Source organism: Nelusetta ayraudi, unplaced genomic scaffold, assembly GCF_046127955.1.
Source record: "Nelusetta ayraudi isolate G7.1 ecotype Tasmania unplaced genomic scaffold, CSIRO-AGI_Nayr_v1 ptg000151l, whole genome shotgun sequence".
Taxonomy (NCBI): Eukaryota; Metazoa; Chordata; class Actinopteri; order Tetraodontiformes; family Monacanthidae; genus Nelusetta; species Nelusetta ayraudi.
The window spans coordinates 1,179,734-1,202,451 of record NW_027466201.1 but is presented as its reverse complement, the minus strand read 5'-3'; the positions used below and the strand labels follow the sequence as shown (position 1 = coordinate 1,202,451).

Sequence of the window (22,718 nt, the reverse complement as noted above, 5' to 3'; positions counted from 1 at the left end):
GACTGATCGTGTGAATGTGCGCGCGAGCGACGCAAAGTGCCTTGCTCATGGATCAAGAGGCGCAGGGGGACAAAAAACACGTGTTGCGCGCAAGGTTTTTCTCTCTTTTTCCGACCCTTTCCCTTCGACGCTCCCGGTTTTTGGCGTCGTTTTTCTGACGTTTTGTTTGTTTGTTTGTTTGTTTGTTTGTTTGTTTGTTTGTTTGTTTGTTGTTGTTGTTTTTTACCGGGGTTTTACAAAATAATTCTAAAACTCAACACACGTCAAGAAGTCGTGCAGCTTGCATATTTGTTTTTAAAGATGGGACACAAATGTCTTGAAACAACGGGGATTATTATCACCATGGAGGTTCAGACAGTGCCGTGTACCTCATACTGTACTGTCCTCTCCAGCGCAGACACTGACCTGTCGGTGCACTTTCAACAGGAGTGTTCGATGCACGAAAAATGACGTTAAAAAAATGTGGAGTTGACTTGACTTAAGACGCCCCGAGTTTGTTTAGTTCGGTTATGAAGCTCTTTAAACCTGTTGCTGCCGTTTTCACTGGCTGTTGTTTTCCTCAGCACGATCCGCACCTGCGGGATTTACAACCTATTGGTCGACATGGATCATCTTCTGTTCCTCGCTTATCACCCGTTCTTTACATCAGTGCAGAGGAAAAGCGAAAATAGACAAATAGTAACAACTGTTGTTATTATCATCATTCAACATATCCTACATTTAAACGTGTTTATTATTTGACACTTACAACTCTGCTTTTATGTTTATATGAATGAGTTACAAAATAAAATACTGCTTTTTAAGAGTTTTTCTTTAGAGCATTATTTTGTTATCATCTTTTTATTTATTTTTTATTCTTTTTTTTTTCTTTTTTTTTTTTTTACTGATTTGCAATTTAACACAGATATCCGTCCCTAATATTCTGCTGGCTTAATTTGTACTGTGCACCCAAAATCTAATCAAATCTTGGCGCCTCTTTTTGACTTTCAAATCCGAGGCCATTTCACTTTTGGCAATTTCACAGTGGCAGTGGCAGTTATTTAAAGGATCTTTAGGTTTTTCATTTTACCCTTTAAATAATTGAGCTCTATGCTTGGGAGACATATTCAAATTGTTTTATCCGTTTATGACACAACTATGGAATTCGTTATTTTAATGAATTTATATCGCATTATTTTTATGTGGCATATGTTAATCGGGCAATTAAAAAAAAACTGCTCATTAAAAATCCAAATTATACCAAAAAGTGTCCAAACATAACCTATATAACTAGGTAAGCCCTTGGCACGGGGTTGCGGTCTGTCTGTCTGTCTGTCCGTCCGGAGGTTACTCACTGACACCCTGACCTTGACAGCTTGCTGCGCTTTGGTCGGAGAGCCACAGAAATCCATATTCTGTTTTTAATTGTGTTCATTCCCACGGTACACTGGAGGCCATATGGACTCACAAAAAGTGTCGATTTAAGCGGACAGGGGCGAGGCGGAGAGGCGTAGTTAATTGCAATCAGCCATTGTTGTCTTTCAACCTGCCCTTTTTTTTCTTCTTCTTTTTTTTTTTTTTTTTTTTTTTTAAGGCTGAACAGTAGAGGATGGAGACTAACAAGCCCGCGGGAGGAGAAATCACCATAATATTCCTTTTGATTTTTCCCTGCAGCGACATATAGAAAGCCTCTGGGTCCTTGACAGAAACTTCACACATTGTGTTTTTTTGTGTGTGCCGTGCTTAATTGGTCGGAATTTAAGCTTCAGTACTTTAGCATCAGGCACATTTAAAAAGCGTCGCTAACTAATTAATCAATTAATTAATAACGACAACGATCTGTTTAAATCTAAAGTCACGAACCGCTGTAATAGTGTCTCTCGTCAAAAACTCAAGTGTAACTAGCTTTTAATAATTTTTCAATGCGCGCGCTTGCGTCGGGGCACGCAGGCGTGCACGCGCGCGCTCGTGTGGGTGGCTGCCGCTGCGGCGGCGGCGACGGCTTGTGAATGGTGAATGTGTGACATAATCTCCTTAACTGGCCCTAATCCTCGTTATTCACTGATAGCCTTTCCACAAATATAACCAACATCATGGTTGCCCGGGTTGCCTTCTTTCACTTTTTTTTGTATGAGTGACTCCCTTCTTCTTCAACAGTCAATGAAACGACGGCAACAAAGACGCCAGTGGATTGTGTATCTCTTCTTCTTCTTCTTTTTTTGTGCGTAAAGAAGCTCAGCGTCACTATACGGATACTTGACATGCGGTATGATGGACTTTAGACTGAAAGGTCCAGCCGGAGTCGACAGATAAATTGCGCACTGGTCAGTTCGTGGGTTTCCAGCCACCTGCCTGCATGTTTAAAACCTCGTTGATAAACCTGCAGAACCTTCATCATTAGATAGAACAAACGCTTGCCGTGCCATTCAATCTTGGCACATCATCGCGGAGGCCGCAGCTAAGGCCATTCCATCTGTTTTTTTTTGTTTTTTTTACGCGCTGCTATCACTGTGCAAGGCCCCGACGCGACCAAGCGTGAACCAATTGGCTTTAAGGGAGAAGTCACAAAGCTCGGGAGAGCAAATAATGAGGCGGATTCAGGGCGAACCAAAGAGCCACGCAGCCGCGCTTTCTTTTAAATGGGACCGTCGAGGAGATCACACTCGCTGTTCCTCGGCCGGGTGGGTGTGCAAATGCATGTGCTGCTGCTGCTGCCGCACGCGGGCACGGGCACGCGCTCGGGCACGGGCACGGGCTCGTCTGAAGGCACATGCATGCGCTCGTTAAGCGCATGCATGTGCCAGGTGAAATGTAAAAACGGAAATAACGTGCGTCCCATAAGTGCCGGTCTGAAATGTGGAGTGATTAGAAAAAAAAAAGTGAAATTTAAGCAGCTGGTGTTCAGCACCAAGGACAGTTCTACTGCAGGGGTAGCCGAACAGACGACACCTGTCCACGTGCCTCCAGGAATCCAGGGAGCGGATTGGATGGAGCTGTAATAATTACAATTACTTTATATTGCAATGAAACCTTTTTGTGTCTTAGCATTTAGCATTTAGCATTTTCTGCTGTCATCATTTCTGGGATGGCAACTCAGTCATGTTGACTAAGTAGTCAATCAAGGATGTCCCCTGTGACGCCTGTGTTTTGTGCACTCTGTTTCACCAAGTTCGCGTTGAACTAAAGGTAACTGTATCTGAACAGTAAATTGCGGTGACTCATGTCACAGGAGTTTTCAAAATGTGCTTCATCAGACTCGGACCGATGTTTTACGATTTCATTTAATCACTTTTACAATAAATTACCTTTATTTATTGTCTCACCTAAAGTTCGGAAACTACGGCTGCTAAATAAACACGTGTTTCCATGCAGCTTCGAGGCCACTGATGAAAGTTGAATGGCTTGAATGACACACTGCAACTTACAATCAGTCTCAGTCACCAGACGTTTCACTTGCTTCGTGTTTGATTCTGAAAATATTTTTTTAAAGACCAAATATGAAGGACTGTTGACTTGATGCCATAACTTTGTGATTTTCAGTGATTTACTGAATTCTTGCACAAGCTATCTGTGTGAGGTGAGAGGAAGGTAAAAAAAAAAAAAAAAGAATAGAAGAAAAAGAAATTCCAGATATGACTAATGTTTTTATCGCCTTTGTGAGTATCTAAAGTCTGACTCACACACAACAACAACTTTCTACCAATTAGAGTTTTGGTTCCAGGCTCATCTTTTGTGCGGCATCGTGACTCAGAATCAGCGAACGGCGACTGCTGTCTGACTGATCAAAAGCCGTTTTGTCGTTTTGAACGTCATAAAGACCTAGTTAAAGGTTAACAGAACGTCCGGAACGAAAAGTCTAGTCCCAGTCCAGTCAGAACCAGCCCGATTTCTGTCATCCTACCCAGTGAACGCCTCAACATCCCGAGCAACGTTCCGCACTCTTGACCTCATCTCATGCCACCGTCTCCCCCCCGTGTCCGTACGTGCACACGCAACGTAGTGCAAACTCCGCATACGCACGGGTGCGCGCACACACGCACAAACGCACACACGGCGTGGCCTCAGAACTGAAGAATCTCTCTGGAAAGGAAAAAAAAAAAAAAAAAAAAAAAAAAAAACGGGGAATAAAAAAAAAAAAAACACCAGGGCCCAGAACCTAAACCCTGAAACACACAAGTCGGTGCGGTGCAGTAGGACGCTCTGACAAATCTATTTGGGGCAAATTGTCAGTGAGAAACTTCCGCTCGAACTGCCGTGGACAAAACTGGCTGTTGGGGAGAGCAAATCCCGCTGCATGAGGGTGGGGGACAATGGGGGGCGAATGTGTTGATGTGCGGCCGGTGGCTGGGGAGGGACAATGGACGGATTAGTCAGTCCTCTGGCTGACTGATTTGAGATGGCTCCTCTCAGCCTCTCACCGTGGGGAGTCCCATTGTCCCGCTTCTGATTCCCACTTCTCACAAACTCCAAACAAAAGTCAATCTCTTTCTCAAGGGAGGGTTGGGTGGAGGTGGTGGTGGTGGTGGGGGTTCGGGGGGGGGGGCGCCGGCGGAGAATATGGACCCCGTGTTTCGTCCAGGGAAAGTGACTCAAAAAACGTATTCGCCACTTGCGACGGCGGACTCTCCGCTCCGACGACCCCCCCCCAATTTACTCTTTGCGCCTCTTTGCATCGAGCGCCGGTTGGTGGTTGCGGATCGCGGGACGCTGAATGATCCCTGGTTTTTCAGACTCAAGTGGAGGCTGGGGCACCTGTTGGAGGCTTAGAGGCGGCTTTGCAGCCGGGGTCATTAATATTAAAATATACAGAGATGCCATCACGGGCCGGTTTGAAATCGGCCTGATGTCGCCCCTGGGTTCCCTCTCTGGACGGACCTCTGCTTTCAGTCACTCATGAAGAGCCTTCTTTTCTTTTTTTCTGTCTTCTCCCTTTCTTTTCCCCCTCCCTGAAAGGACTCGTTAACAAATTATGACAGCTGAGTAGAGGGGCTTAGTCGGTTCACACTGCAAAGACAAACATGTGAGAGGCGAGGAGCCCGCCATCCAATCAATGTATCTACAGTCGGTTGGAGATTTCGCTCCTCGCCTGTGGCGTGCCGCACTTTGACTATGTGACTCGGTGGCTGAGTTTGTAGAGCTTTTGAAAAGCTTTGAGTTCGTAAAGAGGAGCAACACTCTGAAAGCACTGGGAATGGAATTAACCGACAGACGACCGGTGTTGTTGGGATTACGCCATGAAAGTAATCCAACTAATGATTTATGACTACTACTTTAAAAAGTAATCTAATTACTTCTTTAACTTCTTTGTTTAATAAGTAATCAATTACTAATTAGTTTGATTTAAAAAAAAAAAAAGATAAAGTAACAGTTGAGAATGTCTTGTTTCCTGCACATAACGTACAACCAACCACAATATTCTTTGATTTAGACGAGATTAACTCAAAATAATGTTTGTATTTCCAGCTACAAACGCAATCGTAAAAATAGTTCAGAAAAGTAATGGAATCGTTACTTGATAAAGTAATTATGATATAATCACCCGTTGTGCCACAGTAATCCCGTGACATTAAAAAAAAAGTAGTTTAATTACAGTAGTGGATTACTTAGTAATAGATGACTCGCCAACACCGTAGACGACGTTCTGAGCTGATGCTGAGGCGACCAGATTTTGATGTGTCTCTCAAATTACATTAGTTTGTATTTGATGTGGCCTTTTTGTCTGGGTTCCCATTTACTTAATATTAGTGTTACAGACACGACTGAGAATGAATCAGTTTGGTGTGCAACCTTAACATCTTTCAACTCGTGTCATGTCATCCAGTAATGTAAGCGATTAGATGGTTTGAAATGATAAATTACGCAGAAATTTGTTTAAAAAATAAAGTCCTTTGTGGAGTGAGACACAATGCTTGATCATTTAGTTGTTGTTTTTTTTTTTTTAAAAAAAGAGGAAAGATTCTATATCAATGGTGGTGGAGTGTTTGCACCTTTGACAAGGTGAAATATTCATTATTTAGGACTTATTATGTGACGGTGATGGCGTAAGTGGCAATGAACTGTACATTCACAACAGAGATGATTCGTTTGGAATGTCGGACAAGAATTTCTCTTTTGGTTATGTGATCGAAGATGTTGGTGACCTGGAGGGGACCAGCTGGGAGGTTCTACTGACTGAATTAGATCAGGGAGCCTTTCGTCCCTATGTCTGTTCCCTAATGGAGTGGATGCTCTACATATAAAGTTGTCTGGAATCTTATATTCCCCCCCAAATAAAGCACACTTTTATTATTTGTTGTACACATTTCAGTGCTGTACATTTGTTTTTAATTAAAGATGCATTTGGCAGAATGGCAGCCAAGATGGCACCAAACCCCCTTTTGCCGACTGAATGAGGACCTTCAAGGCACATAGTCCCGTTTTGTCCACTGGAACACTATCCAAGAGGGCACTTTAGAACATTTTGTCCACTGGAAGGGGTCGCTGAGAGGCAGTTCTCGCCCATGTTTTGTCCACTGGATCGACACCTAAAAAAAATACATTTAACATGTTTAATTCCACTAGACGGGCGGCTGAGGGGGAACTTTGCGTATGTTTGCTGCTGGAAGCGGCACCCAAGTGGGCACTTCATCAGTCTGAAGGGAATTCTTAGCGGGCATGTCACCCTGTTGAGTCCAACGGAGGGCCACCCGAGAGAGCTCTGTGCCAAGTTTGGTCCACTGTAAGGCTCCGTGTTGTGCCACTGGAATCGAAACCCAGTGTCAGTCTGATAAAAGGAAATAATAACAATAGCAATGATAAATAATAGACATTTTTAATGCAGTCCCTACAAAAATCAGGGTGCCAGTCCAGGCCTTTACCACCTTTACTCCACTGAGTCCACCTGCAATGCAGATCAAAGCTGAAAAATCGAAAGTTTGAAATATTCCCTTTAATTTCAACAGGGATGCTTTCACTTTTCTAAGGTGACTGCCTCACGATCACCATGGAAATAAAATATCAAAGCTTAAAAGAGAGCATGTTTGACGCAAGATAACTGTCTTCCAAGTGCAAACGGGGGAAACCGCCGCCAGACGGATTAGCTGCAGACTGGCTGCACCTGGAGTCGCTGTGGCGTTGATCTGTCGTCAGTCTCGCTCGTCCCGATGTTCTCCCCCGCGGCTCTCACAGGTCAGGTTCAACGGTCACAGACTGGGGGTCGCAGTTTCCTCCCGTCATTAACCCTCCGGGACCCCAGGAGCCCCAGACTCACCTCGCAGGTCCTAATAGACGCAAGGGGAGACAACTGATTCATTGGGGGAATCAGGGCGAGTTCCGACACGTTTCCACACAGATAAGCACGCAATTACCAGCTGGAATAATTCTGTCAGGTCCGTTGTCAGTTTTGATTTAGGGCGGCAACTGCGACTGCTCAAATTCAGTTGTAAGTAGACTTACATAGTGGGAGTGCTGACAAGCATGTTTCATTTGTGGTAACTGGGTTAAATAATTGGTGTATTGTGTATTACACATACTACAGCTGCATTGCTAGTATTTTGTTCTTATTTGCGGAATAGATTATACATATATTTAATCCTATAATCCGGACTGAGCTTGGAATGTCTGCCTTTTCTGCTTATGCTCTGTACATTTGGAATCTACTTCAGCTAACTCTCAAATTAACTTCACGCATCCCATTCATTCACTTCAAATCATTAACCACTACTTTCCTGTCTTCCAATTGTACGTGTATTCTCTGATCATCTCTGTTACTGTATTTTTACTGTATTTTATTGAGTTGATCTGTATGTTAATTTTTGTTTTGCTTTGTACTCTCGTCTGCACTGTAATATGAGGCTTGCCTCAGTGTATTAACGAGATTAAATAAAGGTAACAAACAATATATATATATGTATGTCTATTTGATAAACTAAAAGTCATTTCATTTGTTTTTTTTTAAATTTGACATTCATAATTTCATGATATTCTGCTTATTATCTCTCCCCTCACAACATATAACTCACAAGATCGTCTGTATAGCTCACATGCCTCAAGTGGCCAAAACTGCATGTGATATTTCTTCCTGGTTTTTAATCAAATCCAACTGCATGTTCTATCATATGCTCTGCGAATCCACTGTAGCGACACTACATTTCGAAAGCTTTAAAATAAATATGCTGATAATAAAACATCAAAAGTGTGTGTTTTTTTTTTTTTTTTTTAACTTTAATCCAATTTTCGCTCGTTAAATTGAAATCATCGGGTGTGTCGTTCTGCAAAGGTCTTTCACATGCGACTGATTACTATTTATTATTTTGCCAATGTTAAAGGTTAAGATGAGGAATGATAAAAGTAGTTTGGAGACTCGGGGGTCCTTTAGAAACACCCAAACAATGACGAGGGCACAGAGGCACTTGCTTTTTTTTTTTCTCCCCCTTTTCTTTCCCATATTCACCACATTTTCCCAATCATCCAGCCCAACCACCCGGCCGCTCGGCGCTTTTCCCATCCTTAAATTCCCTCAAAGTTTCAGATGCTCACAATTCCACAATGCCCAGATGCTGTCCTTTGGCCCTTTACCCCCCTCAAACCTAGAGCTATCATTCATAACCTTTCTGTGGAGTTGGGAGTGAAAGAGGTGGGATAAGGGAGAGAGAGTGGGGGAGCGGGAGAGCAACATGGCAGCTTATTTAGAAGACTTCCTTTATTGGAACATGTGCAAGCAGTTCACTCACAAAAGACTTAAATAGGATATTTTCTGTTCCCTATAGTTGCTTTCCTCTTTTAAGTGCCGAGGCAAAAAAAGTAAGTTTACAACTCCCTCCTCAATGGGGGCTCTTCACTCTCAGGTTGCGGGGACCTGAGTGACCTAGGAAAGTTAATTAGGAGGCGAACAAAGAGCGAGCTGGAGCAGAATGCCGAGCCTCTCCTCCAGCCAAAGATGTCATCCATTAATTAGGAAAATCTTTAAGGTGGCCTTATTGAATTTACAGAAAGCCCTGCGGTTGGCGGGCAACAGTTTTTTGATCAGGCCCTGACTCAAACAATGCCTTTCTAGGGGTTAAAAAAGGAGATGAAGGGAGGAGATTGGTGGTAGTCGAGGGAGGGCGGCAGCGGCGGCGGCGGAGACGGCGGGTGAGGCATATGGGTTTGTGGCGCAGTACAGTTTAATAGGGTTGGGGGGAGGCGGCAGGCGGTGGTGGAAGGGGAGTCGGCGATTGTGACAGCTCAGATTCACATGGGTATGGGGGGGCATAGTTTGGGGATGATGTCATGCAAAGGCAACCTGGGGTCTTGGGAAGTAAGAAGGAGGGAGAGCCGTGCTTGAGCCACAGGGGCCACTCAAAGTTAACATCGCTGCCTGCATCTGGGCCAAATCCTTTTCTTCTGGCCCAGGAGAGGCTTTCCTGAGCGCGCAGCCCTCCAGCACTCCTCCCACTGCCTCGTTCACAAATCAGCGCCCCGCTACAGGGCTAACCGCTTTTGCTATCCCACTAGCTAACTGCCTTTTTTTTTTTTAAAGAAATTATTATTCCCAGCCTAACCGGCCCATTCATCCCTGGCAAACTGAATAAATACAGCAGCCAGTCATCATGCCACCTCGCCCACTCTGGTGGACTCAAGAGTATTCCATATGCATATGCTTTATAATCAGATGTTTTAGGAAGTTTTTATATTCAGGATTAACGGGGTAGATTATTCTGCAACATATTTCAATTAATGGCTGTAAACCACATCCAAAAAGTGGACAGCCTTCTGAAAGCAAAGAAGGAATGTACACTACCAGTCAACAGCTTGGACTCAGCTTCTCATGCTATTTTTTTCTACACTGGATAAGATATATGTAATTATGCAGCAAAGAAAAACATGTTGAATAACTCTAAACATGCTTTTTATGAAAGGTGGCTATTTTGAAGAATTTAAATCATTAAATTAAGTAAATTTATTCAATTAAGTTAATATACACTTTTGATGTTTCCTACATAATTCCAGGTGTGTTCATACGTAGTTTTGATGCCTTCAGTGAGAAACTGCAATGTCAATAGTCAAGAGAATGAAAGAAAAGACATTAAATTCAGAGGATGTGTCCAAACCTTTGACTGGTAGTGTACGTATCACACATACAAGGACAAATTGAATTATTGTTAGTATTATTATTATGTGTGTAAGACGTATAGCTTCAATGCTAACAAAGCATATTAGCTGGTTCTCTCTGATACCAGCTGCGATGTGAGGATAAAATCACGGGACCCTGAGCAGAACAATGTCTGGGGCCACTGTAGAAAAATGGTGCTGCACCACAGCTGCTTCAAGATATCGTTAGCCTAATAGCATAATCGCCTCAGTCAATTTTTTTGGCCAAATTATGATATCTGTGAGAAAAAAAAAAAAAAACAATGCGCTTGCTAAAAAATGTTGTGAATGTTTTCTGAAAACGTTCAAATATGACCTAGTGCTATTAGGTTAACGATATGTGTTTATTATCAATGAGTTAAAACACAGTTATAAATTTGAGTGATTTTATTAACCTAAACACGTTTTGTTTTTTCTGTTTTAAAAAAAAAAAAAAAAAAAATTATTCAATTTGAAATCAACATTTTAAACGTTACACATTTGGCCTCTAAACTACTATTACTACTACAAGTAGTTGTCAAGTATTTTTACTGGGTGCGTGTCTGCGCTATATGCTGGCATGCCATCCCGCTCCATGCGTCTCCTGGGACGTGAACCCCTCACCCCACCCCCTCCTAGGGGACTAATTTGAGGGGAGGGACGACGTGTTTTGTTGCTTGTCAGGAACAATCAGTCTCAGCCCATTACATTTACAGCACGTCGCGCTCTCACTGCCGGGATGCACTGAACTCTCAGACGGCGCAACTCCGGCGCGCTACAAATTGACGGCTGTAAGGCCGTGGATAAAAAGAAGCGGCGGGACGCAATTTGTGGCCCCCGCTGCACAAAACTTTTCACCAACAGTTGTGTAAATCTATTGCACCGCCAGAGATGGAAGTGAATAACAACTTATTTAGAGTGTGCTCTTCCGCCCCCTCCCCACTCTCACCCCTTCCACCCCAATCCCACTCTTGTCCTCTGTCCTGGCCCACCCGTCCTCTCCCTGTTCTGTTTGGGCACTGGAGGTTGTCAGTCGGGGTTTATGTCCAGTTCACTGGAGCTGAAAGAAGTCAGTTTCATGTCTTGTTATGGAACAAGACGTCTCTGCCCCTCAGGAGTGATGAGAAGTGGTCCGGGTGAGCCGGGTGAGCGCCGAGCGGGACCGTCCCTCGGAGGCGACCAGCAGTGAGGAAGTCAAAGCGGCTTTTGTGCCGCTGCAGTCGGCTGCGTGTTTGGTAATTATCCCCCTCCCTCCCCCTCCGCCTCCCGCCCCCAACCGGCCCTCACCGTGAGCACAGACCGGGCTTTCCAGGAGAGACCCCGAATCGGCCGGCCCACGGGAGAGTGCACAACACACCGTCAACAACGATTAACTCCTTGCGGCGACGCGGAGAGGCCTGATTGGCGGAGACACTGCTAACACAGGAGACTCTGTCTCGTGCGACGGGCCGGTGATGAGCGGATCTGCACGGTCAGGCTCTTTCTCAACTGCCAGAGCATGAACGCTGACTTCTGGTCGGAGCCGATCATCCCATGATGACGCGAAACTTGAAGAACCTCAGAAAGGCTCAGCACAAAGATTTGTGTTTTTTTTTTTATCTAGTCAGCAGTCAAACAAGAAAAAAAAAAAAGTAAAATGAACATACTACAAAGACAGGTGGATTATTCTGCTTTAAACAGAGCAATCAAATGCTATTTCTCATAGCATAAATATGAGACATCTTAATAATTAAAGTAGATACACAGACATCAGAACAGTCAAAGACAACTGTAATACTTTTTGAGTGAGTTTGAGTTTGAGTCTTTGCCCATTTTGATGCGGTTAATGACTGAATACACTGGGGACATTGATATATTAGTTCATGTTCAAAAATCAGCACAAGATCTGAAACAAAAGTAAATAAAAAGTTGGTTTATTTCAGTTTGAGCTCGCTCTTTGTAACTGCCAGTGCTTCAAATTTGAAGTATGCGTGTGTAAAGATGTAAAAAAGGGCAAAGTTCAACTTAACATGGATAAAAATAGAGTAAGGAGCAATTAAATAAACTTCCCACTCTACATACTGTACATCACGCATACAAAAGGTCATTGCCGTGATCACCATCATGGACCATCTTGGACCATCAGCATGTCTTTCAGTTACCGTGCTTGCCTGTACTTGCCTGCACTATAACATCACCCTCGCCATTACCATCATCACAGCCGCTGTTCCAATCATTGCCAATCGCATCCTAGCCGTGATCTTGATTATAATCCCCCCCCTATACAGGCCCTTGTCATACTCGCCATCACCATTATCCACAGTTTCGCCTTCCTCCTACCTCACCCTATCACTCGCCATCGCCGTCATTAGGTATGCAAGTCGAAGGAATGATCAGCAGAAGTGCATGATAAGCTTGCGTTTGTTACTGGTTCATGGTAAATGTAATCCCTCAAAATCCCACTGCGAAAAAAAATGATGAATCTTGGTGCAGGCAGACTGAGAGAAGAGTCTGTTTCTTCCATTAAGACACCCCTATTTTAACCTGACCCTGGTCGCCCCTTTTCACGGGTCCAGAATGGGACCGCCTTGATCTGCGTCAATTGTCATCCCAGGGCTCAGGGGCACTTCGGTGGCCAGTATAGCGGTCGAAGTCAGGGCTAATCCCTGGAAAAGGGGAGAATCACGGTAGTGGAGAAAAGCAACAATAACCAAGTCAAGCGTATAAAATGAAAGCGAAATCTCTATTATCACTGCCCGCATTTCCCAGCACCGTGGTGAAAATCAGGGTTAGTTTGTGATTCGAGTCAGACGCGGAGGAATGAATATGGGGGTCCCCGCGGGCTGGGAGACTCACACGACGAAAAGGGCAATATTCCACAGAAAAGGGGGAAGAAGAAAGCCCCTCTCCCATCCCGACATAACCATTAAATGCAGTCTGACTTTATGTTGTATAGAGAGGGGGGAACAAGAAAGGAGGCACAGTTCTCCGATGAAAGAATGAGGGTTTGGGCGGATTAGGGACGGCCCGAAGGATGAAGAATAACTTCTGCATAACTTTACAGCTATTTTCTCTCCCCGCACCAAGAGCCAAGTTTAAGACTGGACTGTTTGAGTTAACCCCTTTTGTGATCGTCCAGTTTGAGGCTTTCTCAGGGATTTGAAAGGGGTTCATATCAGATCTACAAAACTGTGTGAATGTGCAAGAAGCCCTTTGGAGCTAATGAAAACATCATTTATGGGGCTTAAAGACCATTTCAACACTCCAAGATAAGGTTAGTCGATTTAGCCTCCATTTAGCCCGTTTTTGTTTTTGTTACTTGTTCTCTCCCTCAATTCTTTTTTTTTAATAAATGCAACTTTTGCAGTATATCCTGTAGGTGTGATGTCATATAAGTATTTAGTGTTTAAATTTAACTTAATTATAAGTAACATTTGTGTCAAGTAATTATAGAAAAATGTTTTGTCCCTGTAGTGGATTTTTGTAACTAGCTGCAACCCACTGAATTAAATATATTTTTTTCACCATTTAGAAAAATATAAAAGAAAAACTATAGGTCTATTCCATATTTATTTAAAGTGCACAGTAAGTTTCTCTATCGGTTGTTTTGAATTGTTTTATGAGCGCCAAAGTAGTTTAGTTGTCTTGTGGCCTTTCCATCTCCCACTTTATTAATAGCCTTCCATGCCATCGCCGCATGCACTAAATCACGACTTGGATCCTAAAGTGCTCTCATCATGGCCCTCATCGAATTTACAAGATCTAATTAGAGATTTTTTTTTTTTTTTTTTTGTCCCCTTGATTTTTCTACCACATGCTAATGAAGACGTTTTCTGCCATCTGACAATAACGGTCATCCTAAGTAGTAATGATATGCCGATTTTACTTTGCGCTCTACTGATTAAGATAGAGAGCTCCAAAACTTGGTGAATAATGCCTCCACTGCCATAGTCCAGAGGATGTCGAGAATATAGTGTTTTTCTGGATTCGTGAAATTATTTATTTATCTGTATCAATATGGATTCAAGTTGGCATATCTTTCTGGAGGTTTTCTTTCTCGGAGAAAGAAATCCGACAACAAAAAGCATGATCATGCACAGTATAATCACGTCCTCTTTCGGAGAAGCCCCCCCAGAGAATCCTAAAGGAATGGGGAACATCTGAACAATTAGGTGAACTCTGGTCAGGAGAAGAGGAGTTAATGAGCTGTTACTGCGCCATGTGCACCGAGACAAGCACCAGAGGCCAAGAATCCATCTTTACTGCTGGAGGTGGGATAGGTTTATAGAATAGGATAGGGTAGAATAGGCCGCTAATGCCGCGCGCCTTCTCTACCCCCACTATTTTCATTAGAGCTCTGATGACTGCGGAATTGATGCGGCTCGCAAGTTATCAAGAGCCACTAATTTCACATTAACAACCATTGACTGGGGTTGCTTGATTCGAGTAGGTTTTTGGACAATTATCACAATCAGGATTGGAGCCCAGATCGTTTACCTTGACTCCGTAATTATTTGCCGCGAGCCGAGAGCGCCGCTCGTCAAATTGTATGGTGGCGAGAGCCCAGCCAAGAGGGGGAGAGGCTGCGTTTCCGACACATGCACGCGTGTGCACACAAGCGTGCACCGGGAGCCTCTGCTGCACAAATAGGTAGGCAGATACATCATACAGATGATAAAAGCAAAATTCCTACACTAGTCACACGGGATGGTTGTAGCATCGCCTATTACAGCCACACTAGAGGGCGCTGTAACGTGATATTGTATGGGTCAGAGTATTTTTTAATGTGGTAATTATTTTTGTGCAAAAAGCTTGTTGGTTATTGATAATTTAAAAATCAAACACTTACTAAAAAGTTGAAAGTAAAAGCTTTGATTCGAGTCAGTATTTAGCTAGCTAGAGCCATGTGGTAGATAGCTTAAATTGTTTGTCGAGAGGTCGGTTGGGGTTGACTATGACGCTGCTCTCAGGGTTGGTCGTCACACCACTTCAGCATTTGATATTGATGTTGTTGCCCATTTTGTTGTCAGATGTTTGGAGCACACAATGCACTAATCACTTATGGTGGCTCAAGTTACTTGCTAGCTGTTTGTCTTTTAGCGCAAGTTAGGTTAGGCAACTTCTGGTCATATTTTTCGATGTGAAAATTGGTTCAGAAAAGCATAGCAAACATATTATCGTCCATATATTCTCAAGTGTTTTTAAATTATATGCACACATTAATGTTGATGGCAAACATATGAAATATGTTTAGATGATGAGCAATTCACACAAGATTAAAAAAGTGTGACATGCAGCCCCTTTCTCCCCTAAATCATATTGATTAAAAAAAAAAACAACAACAACAACAACATTAAAGATTGATTTTGATATTGTGAAATATCGAGTAGGTTTTTGAAAATAATAGCAATAATAGCAGTTTTAAGCAATAATTTGGCTTAAAAACTGAATATATTTAGTACTTTCAAGTAGTTAAATAAATTTCGATCATGTAAAATACGACAAAGGAAGTTACTCGGTTTCTGGGACTGACGCGAGCAGACGTGATGTCGCGAGACCACCGCGTGTCACATGATCCGCTTCCAGAGAGAACCAGGAAATCATGTGTTGTTTCGAGGGAAGGAGAAGTCGCAGCTGAGTCCAGGTCACTTTTCGACCATGGCTGCGCCTAAAAACAGCTGGTTTTTGCCTCTTTTGATAGCGCTACTATTGAACGGCGGCGCCGTCGTGCCCAGCGACGGGTCGAACCTCTCCGGTTCGCTGCTCGACAAAGGAGACGAGACGTCGTCTCCGGGACTCTCCGCCGCCGCAGCTGTTGACAGAGCGGCCGTGTTTCAAAGTTGGCCCGGCGTGTCGCTCAGTCTGCTCTCGTCCTTCCCCGAGGACGTGGAGATGAGCGACTACTGCAGACAGCTGCTCGTCATATTCGGACAGCGCTACATCGCCTATGCGAACTGCCTGGTGTCCGCAGCCCGACCCGTCAAGGTGTGCCAGAGCTGTTTCTCCGCCTATGCCAGCCTCAACGAGACCTACCAAAACATCTCGTCGAACCAGGTGCGTACAAGACAACCACATCACTCTCGTTGTTTCGCTGTAAACGAGAGATCCCTGGATTTTATTTATTTTTATTTATTTTTGTTTGTAGTACAGGCCCCGCTCCGCTGTCATATGATCACGGGTCTTGTGATGCGCGGACTGATATGAGTAAACACGAGTGCGCATCACTTCCTTTTTCATCGCGAATTAAGCAGCAGTTGCACGGCTAGAAAGTAATTTTGTGCACGATAAAAAGTCTCTCCTTCCAACCGCCATCAAACTCTTTAATGTGCAATAACTGTTGCTCTCTCTTTCTTTTGTGCAAGACTCCAGCACTTATATTCAGCACTTAAGCACTTTGGTTTCACTTTAGTTTAGTTTGGCCTTACATTTGTATACTTTTAGATGATTGGTATTTGGATTAATTTCTATGTATGTATATATATGTGCACGTATGTGTATATATTTTATTATTGAAGCTGTTTTAGTTTTGTGGATGGATCTGTTTTGTGTTGAACGAATTAATGATAACGCACTCCCGCTGTAACAATCTCATTCCCTGTGAAGAAGGATTACTAAAGTATCAAACTAACTAGCATAACGACTCACTGTTTGTCTACAGCTAGGTCCGAGTAATGAGAGCTGCAGGGACAGCATTCTGCGCAGCGACCGGCTGATGCTGGTTTTCGAGCTGTTCAGCAGCCTCAAGCGCCTGTGGGCCGACTCGAACTGTCAGAGTGAGTACCTCTGGGGTTCCTCCGTCGTCGTCACGTTGGAGTTTTGTTTGCCCTTCACTTGAGCTTTGGACTCAAACGATTAACCGAGACAGAGGAGAGGTCCGAGTACACTCTTGATAGGAGGGAAGATATTTATATGCTAGGCTGTCGGCAATGGCAGTCATTTATCAGCCTTTTGTGACGTCACAAAGGGCCGGCTTCCCATTCCAGGTGTTTTTTTGCTGCCCTCTGACCCTAAGTTGTGATTGCCGTTCCGAATATGGGAGGCTGAACAGAGCATCGGTTTTAGCAGAAGGCCAAAACTGGTTGTTTTTGCAGAAGACTGTAAACAGAGGGCTAATAATATTGTTTTCCAGCCTTCATCTTAGTGAAGAGGAAGTTAATATTGGAAGAACAGGCCCTAAATTCACTGTGTGAATTCAAGTTAATCAGCAGTTGTTGCACTCTGTTTGTCCTCACCTAAAGTTTAGGACAACGGATGAAAAAGAGCATTTATGCTAACTCCGGCATATTTACATGCTTTTGCTGACATGTGCATTGTCCTAGTTTATTCAAAATCATGTGAGTGCTTTTGTTTCTGCAGGTTGCATCACAGAAGACTACCGCAACCTCTCCTCTGACACCCTGTACTTCATGGCCGTGCTGAACCAAACCCTCACCTGCTTCGAGAAGTATCAACAGGTTGGCTTTTTACGACGACCGCGCTCTGCGTCGAGAGGTCGCCCGTGACTCCTTTTCGTCCCTTTATCCTCTCTCAGGGGAATCGCACGGAGCTGTGCAGGAACTGTAAGGACAAGTACAGACAGCTGAATGAGATCTACGGCCAGAAGGAGAAGAACCAGACCATGTGTATCGACATAGAGGATTCGGTAAGTTGAATTTCCAGAGAGGGGAATGTGCACCACTTTGAGCAAAGAATGAGAAATTTGAATGTCGTGTCTCGACCAGAATGGGAAATTTTCTGTGTTTGACTCTAAACACGGCGAGTGATTTAACCACGCAGCAGAATTTCTGAGAACATCTGGTTGTCCCTATGCCAGTGGAACTCCCTATAACAATTCAATCATCTATACAACAATCAATAGAGCATCCACAGAAATATTGCTGTCTTTGCAGCAGTTTCTCTCTCCGCCCCCAAAAAATATTTCCTTCAAAACTAAATAAACTAATTATCACAATTTTCTGCAGTGGTTTTCTTTTCTTGTCTTTTCTTTTTTTTTTTTTTAACAATATTTCTGTCATGTGACCTAGAATTGGACCTGAAACCTGAAAAAAAAATAAAAATCAGTCCTGACCTCCTCGGCTCTGCGTATGTAAAATCACGCCAGCTTAAGCTTGTCTGATGTTTGCCACTTTTGTCCGCAGATGAATGTGACCCGCCGACTCTGGAGTAAGAGTTTCATGTGCTCCGTCCCCCGCGAGGAGACGGTGCCTGTCATCGCCGTGTCCAGCTTCATGCTCTTTCTGCCCGTCATCTTCTACTTGAGCAGCTTCCTTCACTCGGAACAAAAGAAACGAAAGCTCATACACCGTGAGTAACCAGCTTAATTCGCCCATTGTCACGCGGGGGTGGGGTGGGGGGGAGTTTTTGATGGGGCTTGGACTCTTTGTGGACGGGGACGAGGATGAGGAGGGGCAGGACTGTGGCATTGAGGGATGAAGAGGAGCCGGTGCACGGTGGAGGTTATTAAAGTGTCGTTAAGCTTCTTCCCCCCACCCCCCCAGCAAATCTCTGGAACGTTGATCACACACGCAGGATGTTTTTGTGCGTGTCGGCCGATGGGTTCGCATGACTTGAAGAAGAGGGGCCGCTCGCGCCGCCGGGCGCCTCTGCGGCGAATTTGAGCCGCCGCGTCGACTTCGGCTCGATTGCTCGACAATCTCATAGTCTTTGCATTTACGCCAAACGTTTCATTTTTAAAAGCCTCCCAGTAGCAAACGCTGAATTGAAACTCAACGTACGAAATCAATCGATCGATCAATCAATCAATCAATCAATCAACGAAAATCTTTTCGGTGTTTTCTTGGGCCATTTTCAACAATCCCTCGTTTATCCCGCCGGGTAAAAACGTCTCCAAAAAAAAAAAAAAAAAAAAAAAATGATTAAGGCTTCTCAGAAAGCTCTCTCTGCCGTGTCGTTTCAGCCAAACGAGCCAAGTCGTACACCAGCCTGATGAACATCCAGGACAAAATGAGCTGAGGACGAAGCTCCGGGGCGGAGCCTGGACACGAAGGACAGGTATCTACCGAAAGCCAGAACCAGAGGAAGACTTGACGCGCCGCTGTTGTGTGCCCGAGGGTTGGCAGACTTGGCGAGGAGCGTGTTGTCTTTTTTTTTTTCTTTTCTTTTCTTTTTTTTTTTTTAAAATCAGATTTCCGAAGAACTGAAAGCTCGAGAACAGTGAAGCGCTCTGGGGACGTAAAGCAATTGCTTTTATTTCCTTAAAATCTTTCCTGCCCCCAAAAAAACCCACAAACTAACAAAAAAGAAACACATTCGAGGAGAACGGCTGCAAAAATATATAAAAAAAAAAAAATTGTACAAAGACTGTCTGAAAAGCGATCTAACTGCCTTCTTTAATGGTCATTATTTTCTCCAGATTCTCATTACACGGTACCTGTATTGCAGTCAAAGAGTTCTAACTAAATAAAGCACGATTATTTTAGTTCATGTTGGTTTTTTTTTTGTTGTTGTTGTTGTTTTTTTTTTGCTCTGCACTAAAGGTCTCCAGGCTGTTCTCCACCACTAGAAAATCTGAGCACCTTGAATGCGGCGTCCTGCGCGTGTGTTTGTCAGTGTGAGAGTGCGCAAGTTCTATTTATGGCTTGAGAAATGGGTTCTCTGTGTCTAATGTATGTCCCAAAAAGCTGCAAAAAAGGAACCACTTGATGTCCATTAGTGGTGACATGTATCCGCTGCGGGGGGGTGGAGTGGGGTGGGGTTGGGGTGTAAATAAAGACGTAACACATTTAATGTAAAAGCACTCCAGAGCGATACACTGTGATCTTACCTGTTTTCCAGTCACCGTGTCCTCTTGTGGTTTCATAAAGCTTTTAATGTGTTTTTTTCTTTCTTTTTTTCTTTCCGTTTTTTTTTTTTTGTCAGCGTACAGTGATGTTAACTGAATTTGTTCAGAGTTTCTGGCTGCACGCGGAAGTGCAATCTCCTCGCACACACCGAAAGCGGCGAGCTGGATTTAAGTTATTTTGGCTGTAAAGAAATGGAAAGCAGAAATCCTGAATACATAATAAATAATGTGTAAGTCAGAAATGACCTGCGCCTGCGTGTGCGGTTATTTCGCCAGAGCCTGTTTAGTTTTGTCACGTTGTTTAGTTCAACGCGAGATGCTGCCCTTGAGTGAGTGGGTTTCGCTCTACTTTATTACCATTTACATAGAAAACCTTGTTATTCAGTTGACGTCTATAAACTACGGAAGAGGATTAGGGCCACAAGAAGAGAAAAAAAGTAAGAGATTTTTTTTTTATTCCAAGTTTCCAATTCGAGAATGAAGTTGACATTTTGAGATTACAGTTGAAATTTCGAGAGCAAAGTTGACGTAAAAAGACGAAATTTCGTGATTTAAAATCAAAATTTCGCAATTAATGGCAACGTGAAGTAAGTCAACATGTTGACTTTATTCACGAAATTCCGTCTTTTTTTTTTACGTACACTTTTTTTTTCACGGAAACTTTCACAAAATATTTACTTCATTCACTAAATTTCAATTTAAAACTCGAAATGAAAACTTAAATAAAGATCTCCTTCCTGTAATATTTTTCTCTCTTCTTGTGGCCCCAATCCTCTTTCGTAATAAATTACTTTTCAGGTAAAATGTCAATTTAATTAGCAAAATAGGCAGTGATACGACACAAACTATCCAAGGTGAATCAGGATTTTTATTTTAACATTTATTATTATTATTATTATTATTATTATTATTATTATTATTGTTATTGTTGTTGTTGTTGTTGTTAAGAGTAGTAGTAGCGGTGGCAAGGCATAGTTTGTCAGCACTCCAAACTTCATTGAGAAGTAAAATCTATTAGCTCACATCCGATGCTTTCAAATGTAAGGGTCCCCACTCTCTGCGTTTACCATGTTCTCAAAATCTACAGCAGGCTGTGACAGTGAAAAGCGTGACTCACATGAATGTGCAAGCCTTTTAAATCCCATCAGTGCAGCTGGGCGATGCGTTTGGCTACTTCCCAACTGCATTAAGAAGCCTACTTTTCATAAAACTTTTTGAGAAGTGTGCTTTTGGGGAGAGAAATCCATTTCTACCGTGAGCGTGCAGTAGCTTTTCCATCCTCCACCCAAATCTAATTTGTGTCTCTCGTCCCGACCTGAATATCCAGCAGCAGCAGCCGCGCAGTGACCGCAGCCACAGTCTCTGACAAGTGCGCGCTGTATTGCTGTTAAATCTGCTTGTGCACACAGGATTGGCCCCCTTGTTCTCAGGTTACGTGGCCCCTTGTGTTTCAGCGAGGCTTTTCCCCCTCCGTCATTAGCAGCTAATCTAAATGTGGGATAAAGATACTTGGCCGAATAATAACGGCAACACATCCGTTAAACTCCTTTGGCTTTTTGGTCTTATGGAGCGCAGCCACTCCTGGCCATCAGCAGGTCTAAAGAGCATTACAGATATGCCGAGTCATATGATCCGGTTTGCGGCCGCTTGCAAACACAAGCCTTATCCCCACCTCCCGGTCATCGTGCACGGTCAGCTCAAGAATGACAGCTCTGATTGGTGCTAAGCCTCCCCCCCCCTCCGCACCCCCTCCACCTCCACCCTCGTCGGGTTCTCAAAGTGGGGCTGAAAGTCACGGGAAAAAAAAGTTTGACACGTGAACGAAGGAACCGGTGGACCGGCTGCCTCTGGCTGGGTTTACCCATAGTGTCAACAATCCTGGTTCCAACCACTGTGAGGGAGCTTGACATTGGATCAGAATTAAGAAAAACTTTAAAAATGTAAATTTAAAGGTTTCTCTTTCCTGTCAGTGAACCTTCCACTGGGAAATCCATCCTTCATTTCCCTTTTTTTTTTTTTTTTTGCTTGCTCCTCTTTGAGGATAATGATTTCACAAGGAAGCCAGCCTTCTTTGATGTCACAAAGGGCGCTGACACTATGGAAAATATAAAACATAGGACTAAGTTTGCTGTTTTCCAGGAATCTTATTTTTGCATCTTGTGATTCATGAAGTAGAACCTTTTGAATTGAGCGTAATTTGCAAATTAATGTCAGAGTTCTATCATTCTGGTGACAAAGTTGGACTCTGTGTAAAAGCCTTCAAATTGCATCAGTGCTAAATCCACTGCAGTGAAGCACAGTAATCTTCTGGCTTTAGATTTACTGTCAGCCCTTCACGGACTGGAATCGTCATCGCCAATAACTATGGTGTAAAATTCCCCTGGCCAAGTCAGTAAAACGCAGACGTTGTGGTCAGACATTCAGTCACAGAAGTCAGCAGTTGTTCCAAGAGGACGTCATTCATGAGATGGGCTAAAGAAAGACACAGCTTCATATAAAATCAATATTTTTTTCAAGCCCAATAATTGGTGGGGGTGTTGGAGTGATTTACACTCTCACTGAACTTACTTTTTTTCCAAGGGGGCGGGGGGATTAATCCTGCATTAATCTCGAACTAATGCCACACATAATTATTGTACACCTAATCCACTCACAAAGGGCTTTGTTGAGAAAAAAATGACTTTGAGACTAATTCTCTTGCAAGTGTGATGATTTCTGTAAAAGAAATTTATATTTTGTGAGTTGACTGGTATTTCATTCTTGACAGCTCGCTCCAGTTTGTGCTGTTCTGGTGCAGGGCCATATGAAAAAAAAATAAAATAAAATAAAGAAGAGTGCACCACGCACAGAAAATAAAAGTGATTATGCT

At 43.3% G+C, this 22,718-nt stretch overlaps 1 protein-coding gene and 1 long non-coding RNA gene across 2 annotated transcripts; one reads left to right on the top strand and one right to left on the bottom strand.

The window, feature by feature from the left end:
• Nucleotides 1–6,066: 6,066 nt before the first annotated feature.
• Nucleotides 6,067–6,918, bottom strand: LOC142879998 (uncharacterized). Its single transcript, XR_012925367.1, has 3 exons — nt 6,807–6,918; nt 6,641–6,718; nt 6,067–6,503 (listed from the first exon to the last, which is right to left on the bottom strand). It is a non-coding gene; the product is annotated as an uncharacterized LOC142879998 (long non-coding RNA).
• Nucleotides 6,919–15,617: 8,699 nt separating this feature from the next.
• On the top strand, nt 15,618–19,748 carry ostm1 (osteoclastogenesis associated transmembrane protein 1). Its single transcript, XM_076013488.1, has 6 exons — nt 15,618–16,101; nt 16,706–16,820; nt 17,404–17,501; nt 17,579–17,689; nt 18,186–18,351; nt 18,965–19,748. Exons 1-6 carry the CDS (start codon nt 15,619–15,621, stop codon nt 19,018–19,020), a joined length of 1,029 nt encoding a protein of 342 aa, XP_075869603.1. The 5' UTR covers nt 15,618; the 3' UTR covers nt 19,021–19,748.
• Nucleotides 19,749–22,718: the final 2,970 nt, after the last annotated feature.